The 12,428-nt window shown below is 40.3% G+C and overlaps 1 protein-coding gene across 11 annotated transcripts in view; it reads right to left on the bottom strand.

Annotated features, from left to right (window-relative positions):
* Nucleotides 1-3,774: 3,774 nt before the first annotated feature.
* The window catches only part of NT5C3A (5'-nucleotidase, cytosolic IIIA), a 28,789-nt gene continuing 20,135 nt past the window's right edge, over nt 3,775-12,428 (bottom strand). For 9 of the 11 annotated variants that reach the window (XM_061997469.1, XM_010210931.2, XM_061997468.1 and 6 more), the window contains 8 exons: nt 9,665-9,763; nt 9,147-9,216; nt 8,412-8,458; nt 7,930-8,015; nt 7,581-7,670; nt 6,751-6,913; nt 6,130-6,330; nt 4,845-5,472 (listed from right to left, as the gene is read on the bottom strand). In XM_061997469.1, coding sequence (XP_061853453.1) covers nt 5,371-5,472; nt 6,130-6,330; nt 6,751-6,913; nt 7,581-7,670; nt 7,930-8,015; nt 8,412-8,458; nt 9,147-9,216; nt 9,665-9,763 — 858 coding nt within the window. In that variant the 3' untranslated portion in view covers nt 4,845-5,370. Of the gene's footprint in view, nt 3,864-4,844; nt 5,473-6,129; nt 6,331-6,750; nt 6,914-7,580; nt 7,671-7,929; nt 8,016-8,411; nt 8,459-9,146; nt 9,217-9,664; nt 9,764-12,428 lie in introns of those variants that run through there. The other 2 variants (XM_061997462.1, XM_061997461.1) reach the window with 2 other exon arrangements.

Raw genomic sequence — 12,428 nt, 5'->3', positions numbered from 1 at the left:
CAGTGCAGAACCAGCTTCTCCCTCTGTTCTCATACACACCCCCAAACCTCTTCTACCTCTAAGTTTGAAATAATTTCTTCTCATGCAGAAAGTATCTATTTAGGTCCTTTCTTGCATACTTATTTAGAATAATAGATGATAACTCTTTAAGGGTCATTAATAACTGGATGAAAGCAGATGGTTTTGCTAAAAGAGAGACTCGCAGAAGGCAGGTGCTGTTCTCAGAGGAGGCAGCTGGCTCCTATCAAGCAGCTGGAGGATGAAGGGAAGCTGCCTGCAGGTGGGGTTGGTGACTACCTGCTGGGTTGGCAGAGGCTTCAGGGTTGGTGAGTACCTGTTGGGTTGGCAGAGGCTCCATGGAGAAGAAAGGGAATGCAGCTGTGTGCCCAGAAAAATCCAGGTACTTGTAAGTATTTTTTCCTGTGGGATTTTTTCTGTCTTAATTTGCCAGTGATACTTTCAGCTGTATAACTCTGCCTGTTCCACCTATATTCAGACATTATACTTAAGTCAGATTTTATAGTTGTTGAACTCAAGTATAGGTTTTTTTTTTCTTTGTGAAAATAATGTTTGGACTTCCCTTTAGGCTTCAAAGTGGTACATTTAGCTAGTACTTGCTGCAAGTTTTTGACTGGGTTCAAGACTGTTAGTGGGTATTTGATAGTAAGACATTTGAGCTGGCTGCAACACCCACTTGGAAGAAATTGTTTTAGCTAAATAAAAGTCCCAAACACTTGACTTTGGACATGTGCCACAGACAGAACAGATATTGTTGAGTAGAGGGAAAAAAAATCAGTAACAAATTCACTCAACTTTGCTGCTTATTCCTTGCTTTAAACTTTAGATATACTCTTTTGGCTATAGGAAAATGGTCTGGGAAAAGTATGATACCTTTCTTTCCAAACTGAATCATAAATGGAACAGACTTTTAGGGATGCAAAATGTCTCTGGTTAGAAATTTGAGTTAGACATACTGTGAATTGTATCTTGTTCCTAAGACTGAATGTAGAGTCTGAATAGCAATTAGGAGACTAAGCATTGCTGGAGAAGAGTGGTTTTTCCTGTAGCTGTGGTGTTATTCTATACAGTTAATTTTGTTCCAGGCTTTGCAGAAACAAGTGACAGAATCGATTCTTATTTGTAGCCAAAAGACTAGTGACAAAAAGATGGGATTTTGAAAAAGGGGAGGGTATCTAAAAGTGCATCTTATGTTCTCCCTTAATGATCCCAGAAGCAAGAGTTAGGGCTGATGGTAAGATATGAGATGATGAAAGGGTATTGGTAAGCTGTACAGCACTGTGTGGGATTTTAAAATCAAACCTCCTGGTTCAGCTTGCTCATGTCAGTGACTGCTTTTTTTAGAAAGCTATACGTGTGGCTCTGCAAGCAGTAAATTATTTGGCATGCAGATGCTGTTTGAACAGGAACTGGGTTCTAAGAGATGACTGCAAGGTGTCTGAGTTGCTCTTACATCCTAGCAAAGGTTCATGGCTCTGGCAGCCCCTTAGTGCAGAACCTGACAGGATAGTGATAAAAGGAAAAGAGTGTGCTGGAGCTCTGAACTTCCCTGCCTGCACTGGAAAGGTAAGAATCCTTCTCTTTAAGTGATTGCCAGTGTGGACAGAAGGTTTGGTCCATCAGCTTGAGGGTGGATTGGAAAACCTTCCTTACCTAATGCTTGAGAGATGGTTGATCTGAAATCCTCTGTCAAGGCAGAGTTTTAAGTGCCCATGTGGTTGGGAAACCATTCTGCAATAATTTCTGAATACACTGGGGCTCTAGGCAGCTGATACTTATTTCAGTACCTTGGATTAAGGTGTAGCTGGAGATGTGGTTTGGTAACTGCTTGTAAAGATGGTGCCTAATCCTTTTCCACAGTGCTCTGCATCTGCTTTTCTGTATGGTTTTGGCTGGGTTTTTTTGTTTGTTTTTCAGCTGGAGGTGGGCTGAGTGATGAGGTGCTCATCCCACTGAAGGAGCAATGCTTTACTTCCTGTAGGGCTGGGTGAGGCTGAGGAGAAATGCTAGAGGGAGGATCAATGAGTTTGCATGCAATCCTGAGACAAACTGGTTTGAGACTGTGGGACACTGCTGTCTCTAAGACACACTAAACAGAGAGCAGGATTGCCTCCTTCTCTTTACTGGTTCTGGGATGGCCAGGGACACCCACTATGCTGGTGGCCAGAATGATCCTGTGCCACAGAGCGTGTTGCTGATATATCTCCTGCTGGGGTGCTGTAGTTGTCAGCCACTCTTCACATATGCTAAATTTTATCTGTTACTCCAAAGATAGGCAGTCTGTAAAGAGAAAATTTTGTCCTAGCATAAACTTTGGGTAATTAGCCCCTTGCAAGGGTGGACTGGTTGAGTAAGCAGAGCATCCAGACACCTTGCTGTTTTCCAGAAGGCCTTTTGAATTTCTATTTAGCAGCTACACCAAAATAACCAGTAAGATTGCTTGTTTAAAAAAAAACAGAGAAGACCAAAGCCCAAGAACCACCAACCCTTAACTAACTCCTGCTAAAACCCTGACGTTGGCTCAGCTGGTGTAAATTCTGTAGGTGCCTCAAACCCCAAGTACAGACCATTAAAGAGACTGCATCTGCTGACCTGCCCTGGTAAGGCTGCAGTGTTCCCCTGGGCCCTGCCATGCCCAGTGTGTTGATGTTGTCACGAGACATTATTCTGATCACCCTGAAACCACAGTGGTGGCAGAAGGTGCCAACTTGGAGGCTGCTCCCTCCCATACAGTTTGGCAGTAAGAGCACCCTGCCCAAGGCCAGTAGGGGTCAGGGAGAGGGGCCCCAGGGACCGGGTGTGGAGGTTGGCTCAGTGGCACAGCCCAGCAGGAGAGGAAAGGGAGGAAGTGTACATTGGGGAACATCCCTCCTGTCCCTCCTGGCTGGGTGTTCGGGCTGCCCGTGAGTTTGTCAGCTCCCACTGTGGTGGTTGTGCTCTAATACACTCCCACCTGTGACATCTGGTACAAAGCTGTTCCATCCCTGCTGCTCCACAGGGGTCTGCTGTGCCCAGCCTTTGATCCTTCCCCAGGCAGCCACTCGCCCTATGGCTGCTCCCCACCTCAGCCCTGTGGCTACTGCTCCTCTTCATGTCCCGCTGCTCCCGCACCCGCTCCCACTGGGTTTGTGTGCCTGTGGGACACAGAGAGGGCCAACGGCAGCTCTCCCTGCTGCTGCCAAGCTCCCCCTGTCTTGGCTTTGGCCTGACAGGCTCTTGGCAGCCAGGGCTGTGGTGGCTGCTGCTCGTGTCTTCTCCCATGTTGGGCACTGCCAAGGCTCTCGGCTCTCCAAGGGATTGCAGCCAAGGGACTGTCCTCTCCTCGGTTAGCCTGCAGTTTAAGTGGTTTTCTGCTCAAACAGATGGCCCCTGGAGATCTGGCTGCCCTGGTGCAAGAAGGGAACTACGTGACTGTAGCCCGTGTACAAGGAGGAAATCGTCCCTCAGCCAGGCTTCACCCATGAAGGCACATGCTGGGGTTTTAGAAAGGTTCCCAGCCAGCACAGCGTGCGATGTGGCTATGAAGGATGTTCATGCTACCTCGGGCTCTGCATCTCAAATACAGGGATGATGCAATTTCATTTGACTGCAGAGGTGGGGTAAAGAAGCTCCCCATCCTGCCTTCCTGGATGAGTTCCAGCAGGTGTGGTAACAGACATTGCCTATTTGGGAAAAAGACGTGACTGTTGCTACCAAGTCAGAATGTAGATGATAGACCACAGGTTGGAGGGAACGAGGCCATCTCCTGAGATGTGTATTACTTGTTGGTGGGAGACAATGTGGATTCAGACTCTCTCAGATTTTCCTTCCATTTCCTCAGGGAAGGGAGGATGGCACAGTTCCTGCTGTGTATAAAAGAAAGGGGAAGAATGACTGTGTTGTGCCTTGGTGAAGTTGTGTGATTGCTTCTATTTTATTAATGAACAGAGTACAGATCCATTAGGACCAGGGTCATGCCACCGTCCTTAACTTCTCCTGCAAGGCACCAGAGAAACATTCCAAAGTTGCAGCTAGACTGAGCTGCATCATTCTGTAACTGATGCTGAGAGGTAGTGTCATGGCTTCAGTACAGGAGAGATCATTTCTGAAGAAGAGTGATAAAACACTGGCCCAGGCTGCCCAGAGAGGTTGTGAATGCCCCATCCCTGGAAACATGCAAGGTCAGATGATGTGGCTCTGAGCACCCTGATCTAGTTGAAAGTGTCCCTGCTTATGGTAGGGGATTGGACCAGATGACCTCTGAAGGTCACTTCCAACCCAAACTATTCTATAATTCTAAGAAGATTGAGTAGGTGTTTAGACACGGGACATGCATGATGAAGCTAGAAGAGCCAGATGTTCTACTGATACTTATAGCTTGCTTACAACTTGCAGAAGGTGGGAGGTGACTTAAAGTCAGTCTGGAGCGGTGTTGCCTGAGTGCGACTGAGGCACGGGGCTGGTAGCAGGAAAACTTGGTTTGGCAAGATGGCCAAGTCATCTTTTAAAATCCAAGATTAAGATCTGGCTTTATTTTGATTTTCTGTGTGTAGAGCAGCTCACTGAGGATTCCAAGAGAAATTATTTTGGAGGAGCCATGCTAGCTTTGACAGGAAACAGAAGGCTAGAAGGGGAGTAGCACAGAAAATAAGCTCTGAAAAGGGGCCAAAGTTCTGGCTGTGTACCATGAACTTGTGAAACCATCTGTTGTCACAAAGATGAGAAACTACCTCATGTACACTAACTTAAAACACTCTTCCCATTCTACAGAGGATAAAGAAACAGTAAGGATATGGAATGTTTTGTAATGATACAAAAATGTATTAAGAAGAAACACTTTGCCCAAATTGGGTGAATAAAGCATTTTTTACTGAAGAAAAATATACGTATGAAAAACTTCTGTCAAAGTCTGTACGTAGCAGGTGAGTAAGATCTTCAGCTGAGACTGAAGTATCTTCTTTCAAAGAAGAAAAGGCAACACAAAGGTGCATGCTGCTTGTTCACAGAACGTTTACATCTTCAGTTTTACAAAACAGCCACATTTTTGAAAATGCTCCTCTGAAATGCCTGTTTAAAAGACAGTGAACCACAGCATCCCAGCAGCAGCAGTTTATCACATCTATAAATCCGATTTAAATCATGTTATAAGAGGAGTGTGAGACAATAAGTAAGAACAGTGTTAAGAGCAGTAAACGGAGCTTCTAGTTGACCACAGATATGTCCTATATATTTCAAAATACCAAAACCAGGATAAAAGTTTTAAATTAAATTAAAAAGTTCTGTAAATGAGTAATGAAGACATCTAAGATAGCACACATCTGCTCTTCTGTCCACTTGCCTTCTGGAAGGAATGGAGTGACTTGAGCCAGCAATTTACAGGATTTTCTGTAGGATGGAGTTGGGAACTTCCAGGGATTCATCCTTCACCAAAACAATATCGTAAGAGTCCATATATTTTTCCAAAAGCTCATCTACCTAATAGCAGAGGGATAAAGACAAAGAGCCACTTGGTTACAGAATGAATTGCTGAAAGCCTTTTAGTCATTGAGGCATTGCCCAGGCCTGACTCAACTGTGTGCCCATGCCAGGATGTGAGACCTCATATTTATTCCAGGATCTCACACACAAAGATACTGGAAGAAAAACTACTTCCTCGGCTTTCAAAAAGGTAGAGAGAAAGAAAAACTCGAAGTTTTCTCTCCTGAATGCAAATGGATGTGCATTATGACTAAGCAAACCATCAGTTCTGTGTTGCCTCAAAAAACCTCCCCAAAATAGGAGAGACTGCCTAAGTTTCTTACTTGGAACATCATAATTTTGCTCTGTTATCAATCCAGTATTGAAAGAAGAGGGAGGAGCCACTGGAATTTAAGGAAATTAATTTTTCTAGCCTCCAAATTTTCCTTCTTAACAGAATACTTTTTTAGAAGTTGTTCAGTACAAAAAACACAGCCATTTACATCTGTGGGGTTTGTAGCTTATGGGTTAGAAAAAGTAATCAAAGCAAGAAAACCATGGAAAATATCTGAAATCTCAAAGCAAGCACTTTGATGTCTGAAGCTTATTGTAATAAATGTGTTTTTAACTCACGTTTCCCTTGTAACGTTTACACGGTTATGTAAGGCCACTTACTTTATCATTAAGATAGCCAATCTTCAGAATGTGCTCAACATTTGCTACTCCATCTGCCATACTCAAATCTCCTTGAGAATCACCCAGCAGTATGATATTACTGTTGTCTTTTAGTTGCTTGAAGTACTCTGTATTCTTCAAGGCACCGTCATGTTTGTTGTAAACATGAATCAATTCTCCTTTAAATCCTTTTAATATTCCCTGTAAAAAAAAAAACCCCACTGAAGTTAGTTCTAGTGTCATACAGGACAGAATGGGTGACATTACTGCTGAACTGCGTTTAACTGTGTCATCTCTAATGATGAATGAGATAAATTGCTGTTAAATAACATGAGGAGTGTAATAGCAGTGTTCAGAGTAGACAGCCAGTGATCATCCCAGCTTGCAGGCTGGCCTGAGGGGGAGGCTGTTGTGGAAGGAAATAGTTGTTATCTTGGTCACACCACTGTAACAGTGTTTAACTGTTGCCCTCTGCTTGTGTTTTTTTTTGCCTAGGAGAGTGTTGAGCATTGGCAGGGAAAATGGCTACATCTGTTGCACTATGTTTTCACCTTAGAGTGTGTATAAATAGCTACTAAACACACAAACAGGTTTGATAGGAATGTGTTATTTCATACGTACGTTTTCATCAAAATCCATGAAATTGGAAACCACTTTGACATTAGAATGGTAGACCCCAGCCTGGTGGATAACTTCCTCAAGAATGTCCCCAATCCCAGCAGAAAATATGAACACAGGAATATTATGTTCACTGAGCTTATCAAAGAAGTTCTCATATCCTTCTCTGCAACACAGGATGGAAACAGAAATTGAATCTCAGGTAAAGCAAGCCAAGAAAGGTCAAGAGTTCTAGAAGACATTCACATCATCTTTCGAAAAGGAAGTTACATTTTCCCTGAGCACTTTATTTCTTTTACCTCCCCTTTTTAGGTTGGCAAGATACATCAGCCTAACACAAGGCACATAGTTTTAATGAGAAGCTGCTGCATGGGGCTGTTTGGTCTTGGTCTGGCTAATTTCTTCTTCCAAAACATCTAATAATGTTTTAAAGATTTAAAAGTACTTCCACCTTCTCCAGCTTTCCAGGAAAAATGAACAACTAGTAGAACTCTCTCTAGCTACTATCAGGCTATACATATTTCAACCTTCCCTCTTTTCTCTAGGGTTATTGCCATAAACCAATTTTGCTTTTAAATCCCGAAAATATTCAGTGTTGCTCTTTTCTGAAAATTTTTTAGCTTTCAGCACCCAATCAAAACTAAGGATACAAATTCAGTGGGAACATAAAGGACTCACTGTGTTTCAAGACTAAGGTGTCACTTCTAAGCAATGTGGGCATTTTGTGTGGTTTTTTTTTCCCACCTTTTCTCCCCCTCTATTCCCCCTAACACCCAGTAAGAACCTAAAGAAAATGCTCCAAAACTATATTATTCAAATCAACAGGAACTTACTTCAGCATAACATCAGATTCTCTCACAATTTCTGCAAACTTATCCTTTTGTAAGCCTTGTTCAATGAGTAGTGCATGAGATTTATTGTACCTAGAATATAAATACAAAATGGGTCAAAACTGACTTATGAAGATTCACCTTTCATTAAATCTGATGACAAAAAGCATCCTATGGGGCTTGCTCTTCCTCATTCAAGTTATCAGCAAAGCAAAACCGGTTGTTGCACAACACTCCAAGAGATGAATTCAACTAATGCATTAGCTAAAAGCTAAGTACTGCCATTAATTTGCTTTTAAAAACTTACTAAATCTAATCTTAGTACAATTTGAAGATGGAAGGTGTCTCTTACCATTCTACCATATACGGATATTTTTCTTCAATAGTGAGAGCTGGATCAATTTCAATAGCATAATAGGTTTCTTTCAGCTGCAATAACTGAAAGGAAAAAACCACCATCTGTTTAGTGCATTTTTATAAAATGATACTTGGTATCTGATCTAACCAATCAAAATCACCCTCTTCATTCTATTTACATTAGTTAGATAAAATGGAATCTGAAATGCTCTTTGAAGAAAGAGCCTGTAAATAGATCTAAGAAAGAAAAGCGGATGACGTGAAACTGCACTACATGCTACTATCAAGAACACAAGTATTTCTGTTCACTTCTATTAGTGATGGGGTGTCTTGCAAGCAGTGAGAAAGCTCATGGAGCTTTAAGGACTTAAAAGTATCTCTCATGTTGTCGTGCTGTGTAATTCAATGCACAGTACAGCCAAGGAGTAGCAACAGTGTCTGTACAACAAACCAACAGGTAGTAGGTTTTCTGTTTACCTTTTTCCGACATTCCTCTGTGATGATCTTAGAGTTATCAATGATGTCTGGGGAAGGTTGAAGGAAAAGTGTTAAACAAGATGGTATATTTCTTTACTTTGCTCTACAACATGCAAATGGCATGGATGACAGTATTTGATGACATACCATTGTCTTTCCTCAGAACTTTTCTTGCCAGTAACTAGTAAAAGGCACACTGTTCTTCCTAAGCATGAAGATGTCCTTCCCCTCATCTCTGAAGTAAAAAGTCGATTACAAGCTCTCTTATCTGTTTCTTGAGATGTAACTGTTTCTGAAATCATCATGAGGCACCCTATGTGTTTTAGGATTTCCCTTTCCTTAGTAATTGGGTTCTCTTTTTTTGCTCTAAAAAGCTACAGGATAAAACTGTCAAGCATTCTGAGGAGTTTACTGTATGGTTCTTGCAGGCATCAGGACTATTATGGGCTCTTAAAGTAAGTCAGCCCTAACATATCTAGCCACTAACATGCTGTAGTTCAGAACTTAATGTTTTAATTGTGAATGACAACTTAATCTGATTTTAATTAAAATATATATACATAAAACCACATATAGACAGTCATTAGAATGCTGCTTCATTAGGGTGTAGAGGTTAGGTAACAATTCATTATATAACCTCACATAATTAGGGAATAAACTGGAGAGAAAATGAAAATCTAGGAAAAACTAAAAGGAGTGAACAAACCAATCTGTAATTAAAAAAAAAGTACTCACTATGACAAGTTGGACATCTTTTTCCATTGTAGGAAAATCTACTTAATGTCATATCAAAATCTGTAATAATCTATTTAAGGAAAGAAAAAGCAAAACTGTCTTACAACACGGAGGGACAAAAGAAAGATGCCTAGAAATTCTGAATGATCAACAACAGTTGCAGCTGAGTAGCAGATGTGTCACAGAAATATCCTTACTCTACTGAACTACTGTAATATAGGCAAGAATAATAAGAGTAACTTTTTTCCTAAGAAAACTGTTTTTCTAATTCCTTTGGTCAGAATTTTTCCTGAAATGACCGGGCTTACACGTTTATATAATTTACTTAATTGGTGTCTGTCTGAATTACACTTGAATCAAAAAGGGCTACTGAAAGAGTTAACAGATGTTTAAGCTTTGGAGATTTCTTGAAGGCTAACTTCTGTTTTATATATATATCTCAAATTTTTTTTTGGCACAGAGCAACAATCACAAGATTGCTTTAATTCCAAACTAATTACATCTTCTACTATCCTGACCTGAAGTTTGGCAGCTCCACCTTTGATGAGGCCACAAATAATCTCCTCTACTCTCCCTGGATCCTTAATATGGACAGTCTTCTTCTGAAATTCTGGCATCTGTGAAGAATAAGAACAAAGACAGAAATATACTTACAGTGGAAAATTTACTAGGTAATACTTGCTATGCATCAGATGGGAAACTATATAAAAACTATAAAAGTTTGAGGTGACACCAAGACATGTTCAGAACAGGAGGGCAAGTTAAGAGTAAAAAGAAACAGAATATAGTCTCTATTGTATTACCTGATGACTGCATGCAGTTCTGTTTGCTTTGAATATCTGTTGTAAATGTCTTTCCCCATATCACATTATTTAATAAGGTGGCACAGAAAAGATAATTGTATTTGTAGGAAATAAGGGAGAGAGAAGAGGACATTTGGGATCACCTTATGGTTCCAATATGTCACCAGGAGATGGTGAATCTTAAAACTAGTTCTTTGTGCCATCAATATGCTCTTCAAGTTTCAACACAGATAGAGAAGACAGGCTGATTTTAGACACCCGTTGTTTTGTTGAGAATAGTGTATGTGTCAACTGAGTACTACAGTATAACAAGGCCCTACATTAATTCCTGCTCCCTAGCCCATCCATTGTTTTCCATTGTGTATTTTACTGCACGCTTTAGAGAAAACCCACACGCTGCCACACCACATGTTTCTTCTGAATGAAGAACATTTCTTTAATATTATGATAAATGCTGAATTTGGTAAAACAAACCAGAACTCCACCCCAGAAAAACCCCACCCCTCCCCAATCAACACCCTTCCTCCACAAGCCTCTGCGTACTCTAAAAGTTTCAACCTTGCAGAAATGGTAAAAGAACTACTTATTGACAGACATATCCCAATTTAGTATGTATTTCCTTCCTTCATAATCATGTATGACATCAGATATTTGCAATCTGTCTACATGTGCATTTAGGAGTAGTAAACTGTATCTTTATACAGAACATCTAGGGTGATGAAGGCTTTTCACCTTCTGATCATTCAGCTTTCCTTGTCTTATACCTAGCATGTCATCTTTGTTGCAATGAGCTAATTAAAATGAAAAAACCCCAAACCAGCTTCTCTGCCCAGACACATTTCTGGAACCAGAGTTCTCGTACTGGCAATTGTTAATATGTCACATTTCTTCCTGCTCTTGATGCTGCTAAGCCTTTTGCCTATTAGTAACAACTGACTTGCAGTCAAATTGCAATTAGGTCATTATCTAAGATGACATTTTAAACTGTTGTAAACACATGGTTTTGTAATAGAAAATACACTTCTAAATGGAGGTACCTTTAAACATCAGCTCTAGTCCATTCTGCCCTCAAGTAGGAGCAAGATATTACAGCTACATTATTCTCAGCAGACACTTGTCTAACCCATGCCTCAAAATCTCCACTCACACATTTCTTGCTTTCCTCAACCACACATTTTAGTGCCATCTATCTTTATGTTGAGAAAAGTTTGTTTAATCTCCATCTAACTATCCTTACTGTATTCTTAGGTTATTCAACTTGGAGAAAAGTCTTTCACAGGTGCTCACTGGATAATTTTCCCTTCTTTCTGAACTAAAGAATTCCTGTTTCTTCAATCTTCTTTTGCACAACAGAGTTTTCTAAACCTCTGTCGTTTTCTGAGGTTGACTTGGCCCATCCACTTGAACCACACACTTCTTCAAACACAGCACTAGTAACTGTGGGTATAACTTCCTGCTCTGCTCTGAAAAGGCCTCAGCTGAAGGGCTACTTTGGCTTATGTCTTCATATACATTTGCATATACATTTTAATACACTTACTTTGTTAGCAGTAATATGCTGATAATGATTCAAATACAGTTGGTAAGGACCATATATTCTTCAAAATTACTCCTTGACAGAAACAGGCAGTTGCACAAAGTGCTAAACTTCACATTTAGTCTTGGTGGATTGTATCTTTTCTTCCACATCAGTGCTTCTATTTTTCAATGTAACAAATAATTCTAATCCCCGTTATTTCTTATTGCTACTTTCTGGCTGATATCCTCAAAGACATTAATTAAAACAGCAAATAGAAATTGTTCTGAAACCCTAATCTCAAGTCTCTGATAATTTTCCACCCATCCAAAATTTTCACCTGTACCAGGATATCTTGACATAAATTCCTAAGTCATGACAGGATACTTACTTTGCTTTACATGTCTCATAGGGAAACAAACTGGATTGATTTCACTCAGTTTGGAAGACTCTATTGCAAAGACATTTTCTGTAAAAATGGTACCTCCAAAGCTGAGACAGTTGTTCTCTGTGTGGTTGCAGTGCTTTGCTACTTTTATTAGCACAGCAAATCCAAAAAAGGTACAGTAGGACTGGCTTTCAACTACCAGCTACAGCCCAGGCTGGGAATCATTGAGAAAGTTAATGAGTGTTAAAAAAAAAAAAAAAAAAAAAATGAAATTATCAATTAAAATTCCCTAATCCTTTGAGAAATACGCTTACAGGGTGTTTATAGATATTTGTTTACAATTACCAACAGATCTACCTACACAAACTAAGATATTAACAATCTGCAACTTTTAAAGGTGTTTTATAGTAGTACTTTTGTATGTTACACAGTGCTGGTAAACACAAGTAACCTCTCTTGTTTGGTGGACGTAGAGCATTTTTTCTTTGTAACTTTTTCACTGTAAAATGACTAACCCAGTTCCTTTGACGTTCAGGAGGTAAATTGTAGATGTATTTTGAGACTTGGAATGCAAA

Source organism: Colius striatus, chromosome 5 (genome assembly GCF_028858725.1).
Source record: "Colius striatus isolate bColStr4 chromosome 5, bColStr4.1.hap1, whole genome shotgun sequence".
Lineage (NCBI taxonomy): Eukaryota > Metazoa > Chordata > Aves > Coliiformes > Coliidae > Colius > Colius striatus.
This window is presented reverse-complemented; position numbering and strand designations above follow the sequence as displayed.